This window comes from Hemiscyllium ocellatum, chromosome 6 (assembly GCF_020745735.1).
Source record: "Hemiscyllium ocellatum isolate sHemOce1 chromosome 6, sHemOce1.pat.X.cur, whole genome shotgun sequence".
Classification (NCBI taxonomy): Eukaryota; Metazoa; Chordata; class Chondrichthyes; order Orectolobiformes; family Hemiscylliidae; genus Hemiscyllium; species Hemiscyllium ocellatum.
Window position 1 is genome coordinate 117,723,483 of NC_083406.1, and position 23,869 is coordinate 117,747,351.

A 23,869-nucleotide genomic window follows, 5' to 3' on the forward strand; every position below is an offset into this window, starting at 1 on the left:
TTTAAGCATGGCCAATCCACCTAATCTGCACATCTTTGGACTGTGGGAGGAAACCAGAACACCGAGAGGAAACCCACGCAGATATGGGGAGAATGTGCAAACACCACACAGACAGACAGTCGCCCAGGTCCCTGATGCTGAGGCAGTGCTAACCACTGAGCCACGGTGCTGCCCCAGAACCCATGCTCCTCCTCGTCTGAGTTACCAACGAAGTGACATTACCACTACACCAACCATCTCGTACATCACTATCATAGTGCTGCTATATTTGTTTTTTTTTTGCAGGGGAGGGGAAGAAATGTGGGAGGATTCACATGGGAGTTTTTCTTTTTAAAGAATCCGTAGTGTGGAAACAGGTCCCTTGGCACAAGTCTACGCCGACCCTCCGAGAAGCATCCCACCCAAACCCATTCCCTCACCCTATTATTACTTCACATTTACCCCTGAACAATGCATCCAACCTACACATCTCCAAACACTATTGGCCATGCTAAATTGCCCATTCACCCAACCTGCACATCCTTAGAGTGAGAGAGGTCGAGGTCATAGAATCATTGAATCCTAGCGTGCAGACAGAGGCTATTGGGCCCATTAAGCCTGCATTGACCCTCCAAAGACCCATATCCCTATGCTATCCATGTGCTCTCAACTCCTGTATTTTTGACAGCTAATCCACCTAGCCTGCACATCACCGAATTGTGGGAGGAAACCACAGCACCCGGAGGAAACCCGCACAGGCACGGGGAGGATGTGCAAACTCCACACAGTCAGACAGTCGCCCGAGGCTGGAATTGAACCCGGGTCCCTAGCACTGTGAAGCAGCAGTGCTAACCACTGAGCCACCCAAGGTGATTATTAAATGGTTATTAAATTTCAGGTCACTTTATTTTACACTCATCTTACAATTCAGACTTCAGCATGGCACTAGATTTATAAGGTTATTCGCCCTTCGGTAGGAGTGTCACCCACAGAAACCTGTAGTTGAAAAATGTGGTGCTGGAAAAAATGTCGATTCTCCTGCTCCTCGGATGCTGCCTGGCCTGCTGTGTTTTTCCAGCACCACATTTTTCAGCTCTGGTTTCCAGCATCTGCAGTCCTCACTTTCTCCAAGTAAACCTGTACTCCATTAACAAAAGAATTTTCAGGAGAGCTAGGACTGAAGGAGAGGAGACAGAACATGCCTTATGGCTAAATAACAAAAGGAAAACAAGGACCCTATGGGTTTCTAAATAACTTCATACTTCAGGGAAATCCGAAAGGCCATTTGAGCAGCTGTTAATATCAGGTCTACCACCAGAATATAGAAAGACAGCAGAGGGCTGTCCTGCTGTTACTCACCAGGGCTCGGGTTATCTTGCAGAGCGACCACAAACTTTGACCTTTTCCTTAGTCCCTCCAGGAAGGTCACCACAAGGTCTCTGATATCCTCCGCATTGTTGGAGGTGAAGGTGTATTCATCACCTTTAATGGTAGACAATGTGAAGCTCTGTCCCTGCATTTTGCTTCCCCTGCAGGTTGGACACAGAGACTCATCAGCGGGTGTTTCAACAGTCATTCACTTTCTCTATACCCCTCACTATTTTATAAACCTCTGTAATAAACCTCAACCTCCTATATTCCAGTGAAAATGGTCCCAGTCTATCCAGACTATTTTTCCCTCTCAGACCCTCCATTCCCAGCACCACACCAATCTGAGCAAGTTCAAGCACAATTAGGGGCTTGTGACAAAATGCTGGGTTTCCCCAATGGTGTCCACATCTCATTGAAAGAAAAATAACTTTGTTCCTAGTTCAGGGAGAGAAAAGTCATTTAACCCATTGTGGTGTCCCCAAAAATGTGTAGTATTGAAACTCTAGCGATCAATTAAAAAATTTCCCGACTGCCTTCTTTCAGGTTTCAGCCCAGAACTTACTTGCTGCTGGTGACTGCAGTGATTTCAGGGAAGGAAAGTTCCAGAAGGACTTGCTCCTGTTCATCCACAAAGTACACACCAGTCCAGTTGACGGCTACAATCACATCGTTCTTTGGAAGGCTTGGGCCTGGAGGGAGGGAAGAACTTAAATGAATAAACGCAACAGCAGTACCACCAGCTCAGCAGGCAAGGTCTCAATGAATAAAGTTCCTTAACTCATACACAATTTGAACAGAATTAGGAACAGCTTGCAGTCCAGCATCTGCATTTCAGGTACGTTTTAAAATAAAAGGATTTTGCATTGGCCTACCACCTACACAACGTTTTAAAAGCACTTTACATTCAGTGGTGGGCAGTCAACGTGGAGTAGGAAGCCAATTTGCAAATAAGCTCCTGCAAGGAGAAATGGGCTGATTGTTTCTTCACATTACTCAAGGGTGTCAATATTGGCCAGAACTTTAAGGAGAACATCATTCCTTTTATTTAAAAAGACCCAGGGGATCTTGGATTTAAAAAAAAATAGCTCTTTGCAGATTAGCAGGATACCTAACCTCTATCTTTTGCAGCATCTTCTCAGAGAGAGGTAGAGATACACAGCATGGACATAGACCCTTCAGTCCAACTCAATTATGCTGACTTGATATCCTAAATTAATCTAGTACCATTTTCCAGCATTTGGCTCATACCCCTCTAAACCTTTCCTATTCATATACCCATCCAGACATCTTTTAAATGTTGCAATTGTAGCACCACTTTCTCTGGCAGCTCATTCCATACACACACCATCCTCTGCATGAAAAAGTTGTCCCTTAGTTCTGTTTTATATTTTTCCCCCTCATCCTAAACCTATGCCCTCTAGTCCTGGACTCCTGATCCCAGGGAAAAGACTTTGTCTATTTATCCTATCCATGCCCCTCATGATTTTATAAACTCTATAAAGGGCACCCCTCAGCAGAAAACAGTCCTGGTATATTCAGCCTTTCTAGAAAGCTCCAACCGCCCAACCCTAGAAATGGCCGTATAAATCTTTTCTGAATCCTTTCAAGAAAAGGGGAACATCTTTCCTCAGGGAGACTAGAATTGAATGCAGTATTGCAAAAGTGGCCTAACCAATGTCGTGCACATCTGCAACATGACCTCCCAACTCATGTACTCAATACTCTGACCAATAAAGGCAAGCATACCAAACACCCATCTTCACTATCCTGTCTACCACTTTCAAGGAATTATGAGCCTGTACTCATTAAGTACAGAAGTCCTGCCCTAAATTGCCGTTCCAAAATGCAGTACCTCATATTTATCTCAATTAAGCTTGGTCTGCCACATCTTAGCCCATCAGATATTCTGTTGGTGAAAGTGAGGACTGCGATGCTGGTGATTAGAGTGTATGGTGCTGGAAAAGCACAGCAGCTCAGGCAGCATTAGAGGAGCAGGAGACTCAACATTTTGGGCAAAAGCCCTTCGTTAGGAATGGATATTCTGTCCTGATACTGACCCAGTAGATATTAACTGTACTGACGGTTGTGTTATTGCTCATCTCAGATCCACCCTGTTGGTTGGTGTAGAGATGGGCCGTCAAACCAAAAGGTGCAGGAGGAATAGGCCATTGAGCCCATTGAGTTTACACTACGTTCAATGATATCATGGATGATCCGATAACCCTCAACACCACTTTTCTGCCCTTCTCCCCATAACGATCTATTCTCTTACTGATTAAAATGCTGTCGGTCTCTCTCAGCCTTTTTCTATAATTAACAACCCAGCCCTCGACAGCCCTCTGCGATAAAGAATTCCACTGACTCATACCTTTCAAGAAGAAATTCATTTTCATTTCTGTTTTAAACAGATGACTCCTCATTATGCCCACTGGTCTGAGACACTCTCACAAGGGGGAAAAAAATGACATGGTCAATGCAGAATGGCTAAGCCCCCTAAAGAATCATGTTTCAATAAATGTTTCTTCTCATTCTTCTAAGCTCCAATGAACACAGGCCCAACTGACTCAACCTTCCTCATAAAACACTCCCACCGTACCTGGGATCAGCCGAGGGAACCTGTTCCTGACTGCCTCCAATGCTAGTATATCTTTCCTTAGATAATGGCAACAGAAGATCCTAATCTTTGATGATCACCAATCTGTTCTGGCCCACCCACATCGACGCAATTGTCAAGAAAGCACAGCAACGTCTCTACTTCCTCAAGTGACTAAAGTGAAATTTGGACTGTCCACAAGAACTCTTACCAATTTTTACAGGTGCACCATAGAAAGCATCTTATCAGGATGCATCACACCTTGCTGCTCTTCTCAACATGCAAGAAACTACAGAGAGTCACGAACACAGCCCAGCCTTCCACCCATTGACTCCATCGATGCTTTCCTGATGCAGCAGGAAGTGATCAACATAATCAAAGACCCCTCCCACTTCGGTTACACTCTCTTCCACTGGGTTGAAGATATCTAAGTTTGAATACATGCGCCAACAGGTTCAAGAATAGCTTCCTCCCAGCTGTTATCAGACTGGAGAATGGACCTCTCAAACATTAATACTGCTGATCTCTCTGTCTCTGTCTTTCGGCACCTGTAACACTGGTGCACTGTGTATGGTATGATCTACCTACACAGCATGCAAAACACCACTTTTCACTGTATCTCCGCACGGGACACCAAAATCAATCAAAACGGAGTACAGTATTTGAATGGTAGGTTTAGTATCTTAGCTGAAAATGTGTTGCTGGTTAAAGCACAGCAGGTTAGGCAGCATCCAAGGAACAGGAAATTTGACGTTTCGGGCCAGAGCCCTTCATTAGTATCTTATACAATTTTATCAAAATTTCCCCATTTCTGCCCGCTGGTCTGAGACACACTCAAGGGGAGAATCACAGGGTCAATGTGGAAAGGTTAAATCCCCTAAAGAATCGTTTATGTTTCAATAAAGGTTGCCTCTTTTTCTGCAAAAAGAGAAGCAGCAGCGGCAACCAACCATTCTCTCTGAAATAAAAGGCCAACATTCCATTCCACTTGCTTTCCCTGTATCTCAGCCATGAATCTAGCAATCCTGAAACATGCATGTTTACCCCGAGTGTGGCATTCCATTGAGCCATGGGCATATCACTCAAGAATGGTAGACACTCAGGGGCAGAAGAGGGCACATCACATTTTTACCTCGAGGTCTATTGCGTGTTTGTGCTCCTGGGAAGCACCTCAAGCTACCTCACAACATTAAAAAGATGCTACACACTGAATCAAAATGTAAAATGAAATTTGATATGAAACACCGTGCATAAAATGCAAAATGCCACAAAATATTAAAAATCTGAAATTTGAAACAGAATTTCTGGAAGAAACCGAAGTCGATTAGCTTCTGTAACGACAGCAACCAACTTCTCAAAAGATCCACAGAACCTGAAAATGCATTTATATTTAAAAAAAGCCACAATAATAAAATCACACACCGGCTATTCTTTCAGGTTAGAGAAAGAAGACATTCAGGTTTGGAAACGCATAGAAACACCATGACCTTCAAGTTCCCCTCCAAGCCACTCACCATCCTGACTTGGAAATATGTCAACCTTCCTTCACTGCCGTTGGGTCAAAATCCTGGAATTCCCTCCCTGAGCATCGTAGGTCCACCTACAGCACATGGAGTGCAGTGGTTCAAGGCAGCAGCTCACCACTACCTTCTCAAGGGGCAACTAGGGACAGACAATAAAAGCTGACCTAGCCAACGATGCCCATGTCCTAAAAAGTGAATTAATAAAACCTTTTGGAATATTGCCAGTTTGTGATGTGCTTTAAGTTTCTGCGATCCATGGGGAGAGAGGCAGCTCTCAGCTGGAGTGAAGATCCCATCTCAAAGTTTACATCATGTAACAGTTCACTTCAGCCATCTGAGACTCACTTTGAACTCTTGAAGGAATGGGAGGGGTGAAGGAGGAATCTTTCAGATTTCCACCCTACCCCGTTCTTTTTGGGGTTTCTGTTCTCTTCACAGTTGCTGGAGGGGTTCAGGAATGTTTCAACTGGATGTTCCAGGTGTAATGTGTGAGACACTGACTATTGGAGGCTGAGGGGTGACCTTGTAGAGGTTTATAAAATCATGAGGGGCATGGATAAGGTAAACAGACAGGGTATTTTCCTCTGGGTGGGGGTGTCCAAAACTAGGAGGGCGTCACCTTAAACTGAGAGGGGAAAGATTTAAAAGAGACCCAAGGGACAGGTTTTCACAGAGGGTGGTGCTTGCGTGGAATGAACACCAGGCAAAGTGGTGGGGGATGGTACAATTCCAACACCTAACCTCATACTTTTAACACATTGTCTGAGTGGAGATGTCACTTTATCTTTATTAATACCTTAAGTTATCCCAGGACAGTGACTGCAGAGTACTGGAATTTACATATTAAATCAATCTCCATTCCAAGTGATTAAAGAATCAACAGCAATCTAAGTTTGTTCAATGCATCACATCAGTTGTGAGACACCTTGATCTTTTACTATAAATCCTGTGCACTATGATCCTGCCCCACTAGCTACCTGGCAAAGCAGCACTGCTCCAAAAAGCTAGTGCTTCCAAATAAACCTGTTGGACAATAGCCTGGTGTTGTGTGACTTAACATTCAAAAGGCATCTGGATGGGTACATGAATAGGAAGGGGTTAGAGGGATATGTGCCAAATGGGACTGGATTAATTCAGGGTAACTGGTCGGCATGGACAAGTTGGACTGAAGGGTCTGTTTCCATGCTATACATCTCTAGGACTCTCCTACTCTGTCCCTGCCTGTATGTTCGTAATATACACTCACATAGTGATCAGCTAGCTCAACTGGCTGGACGGGTAGTCTGTGAGGCAGAGCGATGCCACAACATGGGTTCGATTCCTGAACTGGCTGAAGATGAAGGAGTCTCCTTCCTAACCTTTCCATTCACCTGAAGCATGGTGACCCCCTGGTTAAACCACCACCAGCCATCTCTCTCTAACAAGAGCGTCACCCTCTGGTTCAGCAGGACAATGCGGATTTTGACCTTTACCCTCACTCAGGCCTAAACCACAGTGCTGCAGAAATAAGGAAACACGTGCTTTAAACTGACCTGAAAATTTGAAGGCCTCATAAAATCGAGAAAAAAGTAAAGGCCACTTAAAGCGGGCAAAGTCCACAACCTCCTCCTTCACAGTCTGAGGGTCAACCCTCTTCTGGGTATACACTCCCTAAAAAGGGGACAATTTTAAAAACAGAGTGGCATTTAATGTATCGCACACAAGATGAACAAAACACATGCACACTGCAAGATAACATCAGTGCCCACCAGCTCGGAAATAATTAGAGTAAAAAATGAGGTCTGCAGATGCTGGAGATCACAGCTGCAAATGTGTTGCTGGTCAAAGCACAGCAGGTTAGGCAGCATCTCAGGAATAGAGAATTCGACGTTTCGAGCATAAGCCCTTCATCAGGAATGAGCAGCATAAGCCCTTCATCAGGAATCAAACAAATACAGAAACCAAGACAGAAAAGTTCTCTGGACTGATGGTCACTCAAATACACCTTAAAGATTCAAGCCTGACCTTTGATGGGTCATAGAGGTCACTGGCAGGGCCAGCACTGCCCTGGAATGGAATGGTTCAGTCAGCCATTTCGGAGGGTAAGAAAGAGGCAACTAAATACTTTGCCAAGGAAGTGGCAAGTGTCTTCAGGTTTGGGTACTTGTTAATGTTAATTATTACATACTAAAAAGACTGCAATTGAATTGAGCATCCTTTATTGTCATGTGTATTTTATATAAAACACAGTGAAAAAAGGGCCAGGCACAGAATTTTTAAAAAATAATAAAAGTCTAATATTTTCCTTCTTTGCTGCGATAGCATACCATCACCAGAGTCTCACTCCAGGTAACACCAACCCACGCCAACCCTCAGAGTGTGCATCATGCTCCATGATTCCCAGCCGCAGGGAGAGTACCCCACTCCGGGCTACACTAGCTCCCTGCGGCACAGTGTGGGAATACCCCACTCCGGGCTACACTAGCTCCCTGCGGCACAGTGTGGGAATACCCCACTCCGGGCTACACTAGCCCACACCGTGCCGCGGGGAGAGTACCCCACTCCGGGCTACACTAGCCCACACCGTGCCGCGGGGAGAGTACCCCACTCCGGGCTACACTAGCCCACACCGTGCCGCGGGGAGAGTACCCCACTCCGGGCTACACTAGCCCACACCGTGCCGCGGGGAGAGTACCCCACTCCGGGCTACACTAGCCCACACCGTGCCGCGGGGAGAGTACCCCACTCCGGGGTGCACTAGCCCACACCGTGCCGCGGGGAGAGTACCCCACTCCGGGCTACACTAGCTCCCTGCGGCACAGCGTGGGAATACCCCACTCCAGGGTGCACTAGCCCACACCGTGCCCCAGGGAGAGTACCCCACTCCGGGCTACACTAGCTCCCTGCGGCACAGTGTGGGAATACCCCACTCCGGGCTACACTAGCCCACACCGTGCCGCGGGGAGAGTACCCCACTCCGGGCTACACTAGCTCACACCGTGCCCCAGGGAGAGTACCCCACTCCGGGCTACACTAGCTCCCTGCGGCACAGTGTGGGAATACCCCACTCCGGGCTACACTAGCCCACACTGTGCCGCAGGGAGCTAGTGTAGCCCGGAGTGGGGTACTCTCCCTGGGGCACGGTGTGAGCTAGTGTAGCCCGGAGTGGGGTACTCTCCCTGGGGCACGGTGTGGGAATACCCCACTCCGGGCTACACTAGCCCACACCGTGCCCCAGGGAGAGTACCCCACTCCGGGCTACACTAGCTCCCTGCGGCACAGTGTGGGAATACCCCACTCCGGGCTACACTAGCCCACACCGTGCCGCGGGGAGAGTACCCCACTCCGGGCTACACTAGCTCACACCGTGCCCCAGGGAGAGTACCCCACTCCGGGCTACACTAGCTCCCTGCGGCACAGTGTGGGAATACCCCACTCCGGGCTACACTAGCCCACACCGTGCCGCGGGGAGAGTACCCCACTCCGGGCTACACTAGCTCACACCGTGCCGCGGGGAGAGTACCCCACTCCGGGCTACACTAGCTCACACCGTGCCGCGGGGAGAGTACCCCACTCCGGGCTACACTAGCTCACACCGTGCCGCGGGGAGAGTACCCCACTCCGGGCTACACTAGCTCACACCGTGCCGCGGGGAGAGTACCCCACTCCGGGCTACACTAGCTCACACCGTGCCGCGGGGAGAGTACCCCACTCCGGGCTACACTAGCTCACACCGTGCCGCGGGGAGAGTACCCCACTCCGGGCTACACTAGCCCACACCGTGCCCCAGAGAAAATCCCACTTCAGGATAAATCAGCCCATGCCACGCCACTCCCAAGGGCCCACTCCACACCAAAGAGAGAAAGTCCCACTCCAGGCTTCACTGGTCAACCAACTGTCTCTAGCTACACTGCCTCTGAAAACGCCACCACCACGTCAGAGCACATTGAAGTTGCCTCAAGTTATAGCCTTTATCCCAGAATGAACACTGATTGCACTCCAATGCCACTTCAACAGGGCTCGAGATGGGTAACCCCCCTCATTCAGGCAATATTGCTGGCTCTAATCTCACTGTTAGTTTATGAAATAGTCTCAACAACGTATCACCTAATAATAATCACAACACACATCTCTGAATGCTTCACTTTATTAACACCCCCTCCACAGGGCGGCACGGTGGCACAGTGGTTAGCACTGCTGCCTCACAGCGCCAGGGACCTGGGTTCAATTCCGGCCTCAGGCGACTGACTGTGTGGAGTTTGCACGTTTTCCCCGTGTCTGCGTGGGTTTCCTCCGGGTGCTCCGGTTTCCTCCCATTGTCCAAAGATGTGCGGGTCAGGTGAATTGGCCGTGCTAAATTGCCCATAGTGTTAGGTAAGTGGGTTGTGCTTCGGCGGGTCGGTGTGGACTTGTTGGGCCGAAGGGCCTGTTTCCACACTGTAAGTAATCTAATCTAATTCACAGTGTTAGCTATACTGTGACATCATCGTGAGACTGCTCCAGGGTCCCAAGGCCCATACACAAATTTCTCACTGGCTTTATTCATGGCAATCTAATAATAATGAACCCCACCTTTGAACCCTCTAAATGTAAACCCTTTAAACGATGGGCAGCAAGATCCTGGGAAGCACACAGGATCAGAGGGACCTTGTTCATTTCCACTGGTTGCTGAAGATATCAGGACAGTGGATAAAGGGATTAAGGCGGCATATGGGATACTTGTCTTTATTAGCCGAGGTATAGAGCTTCAGAACAGGAAGGTGATGCCAGAACTGTCTAACACACTGGTGTGAGCACAGCTGGAGTATTATAGGCAGTTCTGAAATCCACATTATTGGAGAGATGTGATAGCATTGGGCAGAGTGTGGAGGAGATTTACTAGGATGTTGCCTGGGCTGGAGTGTTTCATTAATGAAGAGAGATTGGACAGACTGGGGTTATTTTTGTTAGAGCAGAGGAGACAGAGGGGACATGATAAAAATGCATAAAATTGTGAGGGGCATTGACTGGGTAGAGAGGAAGAAACTTTTCCCCTTGGAAGGATCAATAACAGGGGCATAGATTTAATGTAAGGTGCAGGAGGTTTAGAGGGGACACAAGGAAAATATTTGCTCTGAGGGGGTGATGGAAGCCTGGAACTCACTAAGGGGGAGAGGCAGAAAACATAGTAGTATTTAGATGTGCACTGATGATGCCAAGACATACAAGACTATGGGCAGAGTGCTGGAAAACGGGATTACAATTGTTAGGTGTTTGTTCAATACTGGCGTAAACTGGATGGGCAGAATGGCCTTTTCCTGAGCTGTAGATCTCCAAGACTCCACTCTACTGGACATTTATAAAACAAATTTTAAGACTTCACCCCTCAAGCTTTTCACTTCTAGCAAAAAAACTAGAATGTAAGCTCACTTTCCTAATATTTTGGTGACAGTGAATTCTCAGTGATAAATACAGGTAATGGGTAAGGGAAAGGATGCTTGCAGCACTGGTTCACAATTTGAAATTTACAGAGTTTCATTTAGAACTTTATCTGGGAATGTTTTACTCTGTTACTGAAGCTATGAAAGATGACGACAGGAAGGTGTGAACACAAAAAGATCAAAAGCTAACAATCATGGCTGAATCCAGCACACACAATCCCAGACCCTTCACACAGAGGAGGTTGTTAATATGTGGACTGAATGGCTGAGTGAGACAGCGGAGGCAAAACAATTTTAGAATGCTATGGCCTAGCAGAAGGCCATTCAGTCCGTCATATGGAGCCTGGTTTTACAATCAGGTGCTAAATCTCCTGCCTTTTCCCCATAACCCTGCACACTACCTCTATCCAAAATCATCCAAAATCCTCTTAAATAATTAAACCTGCCTCCACCTCACTTCCAGATAATACATTCCAAATATTAAACAACTCGACACAATGGCTAGCACTGCTGCCTCATGGCGCCGGGACCCAGGTTCGATTCCACCCTCAGGTGACACAGATGCAGACAGACACGTTCTCTGAATGTCTGCATGGGTTTCCTTCCACAGTCCAAAGATGTGCAGGGTAGGTGGATTGGCCATGGAAAATGCCAAGTTACAGGGATAGGGTGGGATAGCCTATGGAAGGTGAGTGTGGACTTGATGGGCCAAATGGCTTCTTCCCACACAGTAAGAATTCCATGGTACTCATGGAGTCAGAGATGTACGGCATGGAAACAGACCCTTCGGTCCAACCAGTCCATGCCGACCAGATATCCCAACCCAATCTAGTCCCACCTGCCAGCACCCGGCCCATATCCCTCCAAACCCTTCCTATTCATATACCCATCCAAATGCCTCTTAAATGTTGTGATTGTACCAGCCTCCACCACGTCCTCTGGCAGCTCATTCCGTACACGTACCACTCTGTGAAAGCCTTGCCCCTTAGGTCTCCTTTATATCTTTCCCCTCTCACCCTAAACCTATGCCCTCTAGTTCTGGACTCCCCAACCCCAGCAAAAAGACTTGGCCTATTTACCCTATCCATACCCCTCATGATTTTGTAAACCTCAATAAGGTTGCTGTGTCAAAACAATTTTTTTCCTCACTTCATCTTTGCTTCACTTGCAGGTCACTTTAAATCCTTATCCTCTCGTCCATGTTGAATGGGAACAGCTTCTCCTCATCAACTCTATCCATGATTTTAGAAAACCTCTATCAATCTCCTCTCAGCCTTCTTTTCCAGGTCAAACAGTTTCAACTTCTTCAGTCTATCCAGATCATTGGCGTTTCTTATCCCTGGAACTTGCACCTCCTACACGCTTTCCAATTCATTCACATCTTCCCCTTAATGTGTTCAAAATTGCACAGAGAACTCTAACAGAGGTTGAACAGCGGTCTTAAAACAACACTGCCTTCCTCTTGTACTCCACAACTCTAATAGTAAAGTCTGGTATGCTTCATTTACAAATAATACAAAAAAAAGGGGAATTACTTAACAACTAAAGCTCAATGTTTGGATTGAAAATGGAACACCTAAATTGCCAATCTTCTCTGAAGTGCATTAGAACAACAGTGGTGCAGCAATCCATTTGGTCAACAGAGGGCAGTATTATGCTTCAGAACAGAAGGAGGGAGGATTGTGCAGAACTCCAAACCTGGTTCAGACAGGGTAAGTGAGAATCAGCATAGAGAGAACCTCTCCTTCAAACCATGCATTCAGCTGATACACCAACTCCAATCCCTTTCAATTGTGTGGGCATTAAGTCTTGTACCATACTAGGATGGCACTTTACTTCATGGTTCAATTTTGACATTATATCAAACAGTGCTGAAAATGTGTTGCTGGAAAAGCGCAGCAAGTCAGGCAGCCTCCAAGGAACAGGAGATTTGACGTTATGAATCCTGAAGAAGGGCTTATGCCCGAAACGTCGAATCTCCTGTTCCTTGGATGCTGCCTGACCTGCTGCGCTTCTCCAGCAACACATTTTCAGCTCTGATCTCCAGCATCTGCAGCCCTCACTTTCTCCTCGAAGATTATATCAAACAGTGTCTTACAGCATAGAAACAGACCTTTCGGTCCAACTAGCCCACAACGACCCGGCTCCCAAACCAAACTAGTCCCACCTGCCTACATTTGGCCCATATCCCTTCAAACCTTTCCTATTCATAAACTTATCTTTTACAATGTTGTCACTCTACCTCTATCTACCACATCATTCGTTCTACATAAGAACCACCCTGTGTGAAAATGTTACCCCTCAGGTCCCTTTTAAAAACGATCTCCTCTCATCTTAAAAACTTGACCCTGGTTTTGAACTTCCTCAACCTCCAGAAAAGACCTTTGGTATTCACCTTATCTTAAGTCTCATCATTTTATAAACCTCTAAGCTGGAAGGTTTGTTTTTAGAGGTTGCATCACCATACTAGGTAATATCTTCAGGGAGTCTCTGAATGAAGCTTCTTTCAGAGGCCCTCTGATGAGGTTGCCTAGTATGGTGACGAAACATCTGAAAACAAACCTTCCAGCTCAGTGAGCAAACCGACAGTCAGAACTTCAGCCCGAGCTACAAATCTCAAAACTCAATAAACCTTTAAGGTCACCCCTCAACTTCCTACGCTCCAGTGGGAAAGAAGTCCCAGCCTATCCAATCTCTCCTTCTAACACAAGCCCTCCATTCCCAGCAACATCCTGGTAAACCTTCCCTGAACCCTCTCCAAGATCCTTCCTATTGGAGAGTGATCAGAACTACACACAGTAGTCCAGAAGAAGAGGTCTCCACCATCATCCTGTACAACCTGAACATGACATACTCAACAGGTCGGAGTAATGAAGGCAAGCATGCCTAACCACCCTGCCTGCTGGAGATGCAAATGTCAAAGAACCCTTGGCTTTTGAATTCAGTGTCACTTCAGAATGTGTCCAATTGGAGGAGGTGGTTACCACAAAAACCTTCTCCCATCTCCAACACCTTCCTTTTATAACTAAGTATCCAAAAAGCATGAAAACAAACACTTTATCAGTATTAACATACTGATTAAAGTGTGAACAGCACATAAACAATAAGGATAGATGGTGGTGTAGAGGTAACGTCACTGGGCCAATAGCCCAGAGCCTCAGGTTAATACTCTCGGGAACGTGGGTTCAGATCCCACCACAGTAGTTGGTAGGATTTAAATTCAATTAATAAAAATAGAATTGAAAGTTAAACTCAGGGGCTCTTATGGTGTAATGGTAGTGTCCCTACAGACCAAGAGGCCTGGGTTCATGCCCCACCTGTAACACATCACTGAACAGATAGATATTTTCTAATCAATCAAGGTAGTTTCAGTAATGGGGACCATAAATCCATCTCTCCATCGGGTTCACTAATGTCCTTTAGGGATGGAAATCTGTCAGCCTTACCTATTCTGGCCTACATGTAACTCCAGACCCACAGCGGTGTAGGCCTTCTGAAATGGCCCACCCAGCCACTCAGACTGAACGGAGGTGGACAATAAATACTGGCCTTGTCAGGGAAGAATAAAAGCTTTTTCCAGAGACACTTTAAACAGGGTTCACAGATAAAAAAAAATTTGCAAAAGAAGCAAATGTGAAAAGAAAACATGTCACAATTTGCACTTCCTGGGAGAGCAGCAGAGACGGGTCCAACTGAGGCATGAGGACACTATTTCTGTCAAATAATGTGCAAGGGAATGGGAAAAGGCAGGAGAATGATACTACGTTATGATGGTCCTTTGAAGAGACAGTGCAGACAGAGTCAGAGAGAGAGTCATAGAGATGTACAATATGGAAACAGACCCTTCGGTCCAACCCGTCCGTGCCGACCAGATATCCCAACCCAATCTAGTCTCACCTGCCAGCACCCGGCTCATATCCCTCCAAACCCTTTCTATTCATATATCCATCCAGATGCCTCTTAAATGTTGCAATTGTACCAGCCTCAGTCACTTCCTCTGGCAGCTCATTCCATACACGTACCACCCTCTGTGAAAAACGTTGCCCCATAGGTCTCTTTTCTATCTTTCCCCTCTCATCCTAAACCTATGACTTCTAGTTCTGGACTCCCCCACCCCAGGAAAAAGACTTCGCCTATTTACCCTATCCATGCCCCTCAATTTTGTAAACCTCTACAAGATCATCCCTTAGCCTCCGACGCTCCAAGGAAAACAACCCCAGCCTGTTCAGCCTCTCCCTATAGCTCAAATGCTCCAACCCTGGCAACATCCTTGTAAATCTTTTCTGAACCCTTTCATATTTCACAACATCTTTCCGATATGAAGGAGGTCAGAACTGCACACAATATTCCAACAGCGGCCTCACCAATGTCCTGTACAGCTGCAACATGACCTCCCAACTCCTGTACTCAATACTCTGACCAATAAAGGAAAGCATACCAAATGCCTTCTTCACTATCCTAGCTACCTGTGACTTCACTTTCAAGGAGCTATGAACCTGCATTCCAAAGGTCTCTGTTTAGCAATACTCCCTAGGACCTTACCATTAAGTGTTTAAGTCCTGCTAAGGATTTGCTTTCCCAAACTGCAGCACCTCACATTTATCTGAATTAAACTCCATCTGCCACTTCAGCCCATTGGCCCATCTGATCAAGATCCTGTTGTAATCTGAGGTAACCTTCGCTGTCCACTATACCTCCAATTTTGGTGTCATCTGCAAACTTACTAACTATACCTCTTATGCTCGCATCCAAATCATTTATGTAAATGACAAAAAGTAGAGGACCCAGCACCGATCCTTGTTGCACTCCACTGGTCACAGGCCTCCAGTCTGAAAAACAAACCCTCCACCACCACCCTCTGTCTTCTACCTTTCAGCCAGTTCTGTATCCAAATGGCTAGTTCTCCCTGTATTCCATGAGATCTAACCTTGCTAATCAGTCTCCCATGGGGAACCTTGTCAAACGCTTTATAGATCACATCCACTGCTCTGTCCTGATCAATCCTCTTTGTTACTTCTTCAAAAAACTCAATCAAGTTTGTGAGACATGATTTCCCATGCACAAAGCCATGTTGACTATCCCGAATCAATCCTTGTCTTTACAAATACATGTACTTCCTGTCCCTCAGGATTCCCTCCAACTTGCCCACCGTCAGGCTCACCGGTCTATAGTTCCCTGGCTTGTTCTTACCACCCTTCTTAAATAGTGGCACCACATTTGCCAACCTCCAGTCTTCTGCAACCTCACCTGTGACTGTTGACGATACAAATATCTCAGCAAGAGGCCCAGCAATCACTTCTCTAGTTTCCCACAGAGTTCTAGGTTACACGTGATCAGGTCCTGGGGATTTATCAACCTTTACCCATTTCAAAACATCCAGCACTTCCTCTTCTGTAATATGGACATTTTGTAAGATGTCACCATCTATTTCCCTACAGTCCATATCTTCCATATATTTTTCCACAGTAAATACTGATGTAAAATATTCATTTAGTATCTCCCCCATTTTCTGCAGTTCCACACAAAGTTCACCTTGCTGATCTTTGAGGGGCCCTATTCTCTCCCTAGTTACCCTTTCGCCCTTAATATATTCGTAAAAACCCTTTGGATTCTCCCTAATTCTATTTGCCAAAGCTATCTCATGTCCCCTTTTTGCCCTCCTGATTTCCCTCTTAAGTATACTCCTACTTCCTTTATACTCTTCTGAGGATTCACTCGATCTATCCTGTCTATACCTGACATATGCTCCCTTCTTTTTCTGAACCAAACCCTCCATTTCTTTAGTCATCCAGCATTCCCTATACCTACCAGCATTCCCTTTCACCCTGACAGGAATATACTTTCTCTGGATTCTTGTTGTCTTATTTCTGAAGGCTTCCCATTTTCCAGCCGTCCCTTTTACCTGTGAACATCTGCCTCCAAATCAGCTTTCGAAAGTTCTTGCCTAACACCATCAAAATTGGCCTTTCTCCAATTTAGAACTTCAACTTTTAGATCTGGTCTATTCTTTTCCATCACTATTTTAAAACGAATACAATTATGGTCGCTGGCCCCAAAGTGCTGCCCCACTGACACCTCAGTCACCTGCCCTGCCTTATTTCCCAAGAGTAGGTCAAGTTTTGCACCTTCTCTAGTAGGTACATCCACATACTGAATCAGAAAATTGTCTTGTACGCACTTAACAAATTCCTCTCCATCTAAACCTTTAACATTATGGCAGTCCCAGTCGATATTTGGAAAGTTAAAATCCCCGACCATAACCACCCTATTATTCTTACAGATAGTGGAGATCTCCTTACAAGTTTGTTTCTTATATTTCCCTCGGACTACTGGGGGGTCTATAATACAATCCCAATAAGGTGATCATCCCTTTTTCTTATTTCACCGTTCCACCCACATACCTTCCTTGAATGCATTTCTGGGAATATCCTCCCTCAGTACAGCTGTAATGCTATCACTCATCAAAAATGCCACTCTCCCTCCTCTCTTGCCTCCCTTTCTATCCTTCCTGTAGCATTTGTATCCGGAAACATTAAGCTGCCAGTCCTGCCCATCCCTGTAATGCTGTGATATTCCAGTCCAATGCTCTTAACGATGCCCGGAGTTCATCTGCCTTCCCTGTTCGGTCCCTTGCATTGAAATAAATGTAGTTTAATTTATTAGTCCTACCTTGCTCCTGCCTGTTTGACTCATTTCTGTTCTCTACTGTACCAGTCTCAGATTGATCTCTTTCCTCACCATCTCCCTGGATCCCACCGCCCACCCCCTTTACTAGTTTAAATCCTCCCAAGCAGTTCTAACAAATTTTCCTGCCAGTCCCCTTCCAATTTAGGTGCAATCCGTCCTTCTTGCACAGGTCACTTCTACCCCAAAAGAGATTCCAATGACCCAAAAATGTGAATCCTTCTCCCATACACCAGCTCCTCAGCCATGCATTCATCTGCTCTATCCTCCTATTCCTGCTCTCCCTAGTTCATAGCATTGAGAGTAATCCAGATATTACTATTCTCGAGGACCTCCTTTTTAAATTTCTGCTTAACTCTCTAATCTCCCTTCAGAATCTCAACCTTTTCCCTTCCTATGTCGTTGGTTCCAATGTGAACAATGACCTCCTGCTGGCCCCTCTCCCCCGTGAGAACATTCTGCACGCACTCCGAGACACCCTTGATCCTGGCACCAGGGAAACAACACACCATTCTGCTTTTTCGCTGCTGGCCACAGAAACGTCTGTCTGTACCTCGGACTAGAGAATCCCCTAACACAATTGGTCTCTTGGAACCTGACATACCCCTTGTTGCATGATCAGCTGATTGTGCCAAAACACACCCGACAACTTTAACTTGACAAAACTTCAGGTCAAACCTTGCAGAGCATCAATCCTAAATTTCACAAATATCCACTTCCATGTTAACAGCTGATTATGAAAGATTTCAACAATAAAAACTTTGTTCAAAACAGCCTTTACCATCAGAAAATATCCCACTATGCTCAGGAATGTAATGGGACTAAAAGATCAAATCAGCCCACATGGGGATATCAGATCAGGCCGATAAGCCTCTTCTGGATTGAGAGAGCTGTGAGAGCTTTTATCATGGGAGGAGGAGATGGAGGCTGGACAGGAAAGTTCAAAACTTGGGACTGAAGACATGACCATCAATGGTGAAGTGAAACAACAAAAATAATAAACAGGAGATGGAAGGAACAGAGATCTGAAAGATGAAGGATTGAGTGAATTTGCAGAATCATAGAACCCCTACAGTGTGGAAGCAGGCCACGTGACCCATTGAGTCTACACTGACCGTGTGAAAATCATCCCACCCAGACCCATCCCCTTACCCTATCCCTGCAATCCTGCATTACCCAAGGTAAATTCACCCAGCCTGCACATTCCTGAACACTACAGGCAATTTAGCACAGGCAATCCACTTAACCTGCACATCTTTGGACTGTGGGAGGAAATGGAGCACCTGGAGGAAACCCACACAGACACAGGGAGAACATGCAAACTATACACACACACACACACACACACACACACACACACACACACACAGTCACCCGAGTGTGGAATTGAACCTAGGTCCCTGGTACTGTGAGGCAGCAGTGCTGCCCCATAAACAGACAGAACGTAAGACATATGTATGGAAGGATTTGAAAATCAGGATGAGAATTGTGAAATCTGGGTCCAATCCGACAGTAAATAAATGCCAGCAAACATGGGGAAAACAAGAAATGTTGGATGAGCTGAAGTTTAAGGGAGATGGTAATCAGCTAGGAGAGGGAGCCGGTCTGTTCAGGCTCTAACACAGCTAGCTGGATAAATCTCAGGTCCGAGGGATGCAGCCTCGGTCAGCCTCTCAATTCTGTGCAGTGTGAGCCCACCTTCTTATGGGCTGCAGTGATGTACTGAGCCCATTTCTCCACTGTTTTAGAGGAGCTGATCTCCCGGTCCGGAATGTAAGATGGGATTAAGCTCAAGAGTCGCTCCAGGACAATCTCGGATCCATAATCCACGTAGTACTGCTGGGATGCCAGCTCAGCCAAGTCTTCCTCCTATTGCAGCCAGGATACAAGTTACAGAAAGTGGAAGAGAAACAGAGTCAGTAAGTGTTGGCTAACCCAAATAAATGTATAACAAAAATGGTAGACAAGAACAACACTTGGGATGTTAGTTTAAACATTAAAAAAAGTCTCACAGGAAGTGGACATCACAGAGAGGGTCTGCATTGATCACCCAACTGCAGACCCGAGGGGGGTGGTGCTGACTCAGTATCACTATCTGGTGCAGGCCATATGGTGGAGGTGCTCATTCAGAGCGGTTGGCTTCTGAGCAAACACTGGATACCCACATGGCTGCACGGAGGAGCGAGATGGGAGTATCATCCATTCCAGTTTCTTTATTCATTGGTGGGTACATGGGCATCATTGGCCGAGACAGCCATTTATCATCTGCCCAATATAGGAGCAAATTACTGCAGATGCTGGAACCTGTATTGAAAACAAAACAAAACAAAACAATACAATAATGTTGGAGATCACAGCAGGTCAGGCAGCATCCATGGAGAGGGAGCACGCTAATATTGATTCTTGTAGACTCTTCAGAACTAGAGTAAAAAATGAGGTCTGCAGATGCTGGAGATCACAGCTGCAAAATGTGTTGCTGGTCAAAGCACAGCAGGCCAGGCAGCATCTCAGGAATAGAGAATTCGACGTTTCGAGCATAAGCCCTTCATCAGATGAAGGGCTTATGCTCAAAACGTCGAATTCTCTATTCCTGAGATGCTGCCTGGTCTTCAGAACTAGAGTCATCTAGACTCAAAACATTGGCTTGCTCGCTATTTCCACAGATGCTGCCTGACCTACTAGTGATTTACAGCACTTCCTTTCAGTTTATTATTGGTCCTCTAGACCGACAATATCATTAGGGAGGGAATTCCCAGATTTTTGACCCAGCGACCCAGATCCTAGTCTCTGACCCTCCTCCTGTAACCAGTGACTAGTCCAGTTCAGATCCTGGTTCATGGTAACCTCCTAGATGTTGATAATGTGGTCAAATTTAGCAGTGATAATTCCATTGAAAGTTAAAGAACCATGATTGATCTCGGTTATCATTGCCTGGCATTTGTCACTCGTTACTCCAGTCCATACCTGGATATTGTCCAGGTCTTGTTACGTTTGAACACAATACTTCAGTATTTGAGATGGTATGAAAGATGCTGAGCATTATGTAACCAGTGAACATCCCCATTTCTGACCTTGTGATGGAGGGAAGGACATTGATGAAGCAGCTGAAGATGGTTGGACCTAGGACACTACCCTGAGGAACTCCTGCAGAGACATCCTGGAGCTGAGATGACTGGACAGCAACCACAACCATCTCCCTGTGCGTTAGGTATGATTCCAACCATATGGTGATTTTCCTGTTCCTTGGATGTTGCCTGATCTGCTGTACTTTTCCAGCACCACTCTAATCACGATTCCAACCAGCAGAGATTTTGCCCCAATTCTGACTGGGATGCCTGATGCTACACTGTCAACTTGAGCTGAAGGGCTCAATTACACATGGAAGTGGACCAAGGACAGAATTTAACAGTAGTCCCTGACACACAATCGTTTCGCTGGTTTCATTCTCAGTGTGGGTGTTGTTGACACGATTAGCACTCATCATCCATTTGGTGGGCTCTGTAACTGAATGAAAATGCGTTGCTGGTTAAAGCACAGCAGGTCAGGCAGCATCCAAGGAATAGGAAATTCGACGTTTCGGGATGAAGGGCTTATGCCCGAAACGTCGAATTTCCTATTCCTTGGATGCTGCCTAACCTGCTGTGCTTTAACCAGCAACGCATTTTCAACTGTGATCTCCAGCATCTGCAGACCTCATTTTTTACCCTCTGTAACTGAATGACTTGCTATGCTATACCATTTGAGGCCAGTAGAGGCAGACTTGTCCAACTGAAGGTAATGGCTGCAACTGCTGAAGGAGAACGTGACTCAACAGTTCGATCCAGTTCATGGGGAAGACAGCAATGTTCATACTGAACATCACTGGATGAACAATACTGGCTAACGGGCACATGTTCAAATCCCACAGCAGCAGGGGGAGTTTGAACTAATTAGAATTTATTTATTTTAAAAAATCTGGATTTTGTTTGCTCAGTTATGGGCACGTAGACACGTCACTAGTTTAACCAGCTGTTATATCCCTATTTACCCACGAGAAGGCGATGCTGAGCTACCTCTCGGAATTAAATTTCCATGGAAGGATTTTGGTGGAATTGGGGGCAGTGTGGGCAGGGGTGAGTGCACCCATAGTGCAGGCAGAGAGAGAGAGAGAGAGAGAGAGAGAGAGAGAGAGAGAGAGAGAGAGAGAGAGAGAGAGAGTCCCTAAGGAAAAAAAGCAACCTACCCCTGGAGACTAACATCAGTGACCTATCACAGGTTGCTGTTAATGCTCCATCTGGTTCATGCAGGTCCTTCAGAGAAGTCAATGTCATCTTTACCCAGTCTGGGCTACATGTGACTCCAGACCAACAATGACATGGTAGGATTCTCAAGGATAATTGGCAGTGACCAAGAAATGTGACCCCCCCCTACCCACAAATGGACTTAAAAACAACAAAAGGTTCCCTCTGGTTATATTTTCTTTTAAACAGTATACAGAGACATTCATTTGTTCAATTTTAAAGCAGAAATTAACTACCCCACTCCCCTAAACATTGGAGGCTTAGCGGGGATGTTACAGCCTCTGGGTAGGAGTCCAGTAAGACTGTACAAGTCTAGACTGACTCGGGAAAGGTGACAAGAAATCTTGCCGGGGCAGCTGAGAAATTTAGATTCAATTAATGAATATATATCTGAAACAAATCAGAAAATCCCTACAATGTGGAAGCAGGCCACTCAGCTCATCGAATCCATACCAACTCTCCAAAAGGGGATCCTATCCAATCTCCATATCCTTGCATTTCTCGTGGCTAACCCACCTGGCCTGTACATCCCTGGACACTATGGGCAGGTTTTAGCATGGCCGATTCACCTAACCTGCACACGTTTGAACTGTGGGAGGAAACCCATGGAAACCCTGGGAGAATGTGCAAACTCCACACAGACAGTCACCAGAGGGTGAAATCGAACCTAGGTCCCTGGCACTGTGAGGCAGCACTGCTAACCACTGAGCCATGGTGCCACCTAGTAACGGTATCAAAGCATCTACTGCGCTGCGATAAAAACCCAATCGGGTTGACAGACAGGAAATCTGCCAGTCATTCTCGGTCTGGCCTACCTGAGAATCCAGACCCATGGCAAGATGGTGGACTCTAAACTCCACTCTCAGCAAAGCAACTCAGTTCACGGGCAATAAATCCTTGTCAACAACACACACCTCCCACAAAGCCAATGAGGCAAAACATGAGATGACACACACAACGTAGGCCATTCAACCCATCGAGTGTGCCTTGAGGAAGATCAGACTCACCTTGTCACACCTGTACTCTCCAAACTTGACCCCTCTCACGGTCTGCTGGTAAATGAGGTTGGTTGCCACCAGGTCCTCAGTTGGATCATGCCAGGGTGTGAAGATCTCCTTACGGAAGAAGAGGCGCCAGGGTGCGTTACGCTCCTGAGCGCCTTGTTCCTTGGCGTACTGCTCGCACTGGGAGACGGCATCCATTACATAATCATTCCCACTGCCAAGGGAGGAGACCTACAGAGGGGGCAGTTCACATATCAATGACTGATTAATCAAACCCCTCAACACTCCAACTGGAACAGACACAGATGTCAAATTTGGCTGCAGGACCATTCTGCATTGTTACTGGACAAATTCTGGACAATCAAAAAGACAAAGAACTTCTATGTATATTCCTGTAGTCCAACAACACCATCAGCATTTATACATCACCTTTAACGCAATGGTTGGAGACACGATAGTTTTCGATATCCATACCTTGTCGAACAAAGCAATATAGAGAGAAAATCCAAAGCGATCCTTCAGGCCTATCTTGTCAGCCAACGCATTGCACAGCTCTTTGGCTGTTGTCGCGGAGTCTGTCAGGAGGGTCTTTGTCGTCCCATCCATGAAGGTGATGGGCAACATGATTGGTTTCTTCGACTTGGTGGCCTGTTACGAAGGGGAAGACAAAGGGCAGAATACAGAACGCACTGTCGTGGGGGGTGATTGACACTTTCAAAAAGAATTGTATAATTCCTACAGTTTACAGAGTCTGCACTGATCCTCTGAAGAGTATCCTACCCAGACTCAATGCCCCTTCATCCTACCCCACCGTAATCCAGCAATTCCAATGGCTAACCCACCTAGCCTTCACGTCCCTGGACACAACAGGACAATTTAGCATGGCTAATCCATCGAAACTGCACATCTTTGGACCGTGGGAGAAAACTAGAGCACCCGGAGGAAACCCACGCAGACACGGGGAGAATGTGCAAACTCCACACGGACAGTCGCCAGAGGCTGGAATCGAACCTGGGTCCTTGGCACTATGAGGCAG

The 23,869-nt window shown here is 46.2% G+C and overlaps 1 protein-coding gene across 1 annotated transcript in view; it reads right to left on the reverse strand.

Moving 5' to 3' along the window:
• Positions 1 to 23,869, reverse strand: part of myo7aa (myosin VIIAa) — a 182,976-nt gene that overhangs the window by 44,973 nt on the left and 114,134 nt on the right. Inside the window, exons 30-35 of the mRNA XM_060826303.1 lie at positions 23,308 to 23,481; positions 22,837 to 23,064; positions 19,248 to 19,418; positions 6,999 to 7,116; positions 1,913 to 2,039; positions 1,339 to 1,508 (exon numbers count right to left, since the gene is read on the reverse strand). Of these exons, the coding sequence (XP_060682286.1) occupies positions 1,339 to 1,508; positions 1,913 to 2,039; positions 6,999 to 7,116; positions 19,248 to 19,418; positions 22,837 to 23,064; positions 23,308 to 23,481 (988 nt within the window). The remainder of the gene's footprint in view (positions 1 to 1,338; positions 1,509 to 1,912; positions 2,040 to 6,998; positions 7,117 to 19,247; positions 19,419 to 22,836; positions 23,065 to 23,307; positions 23,482 to 23,869) is intronic.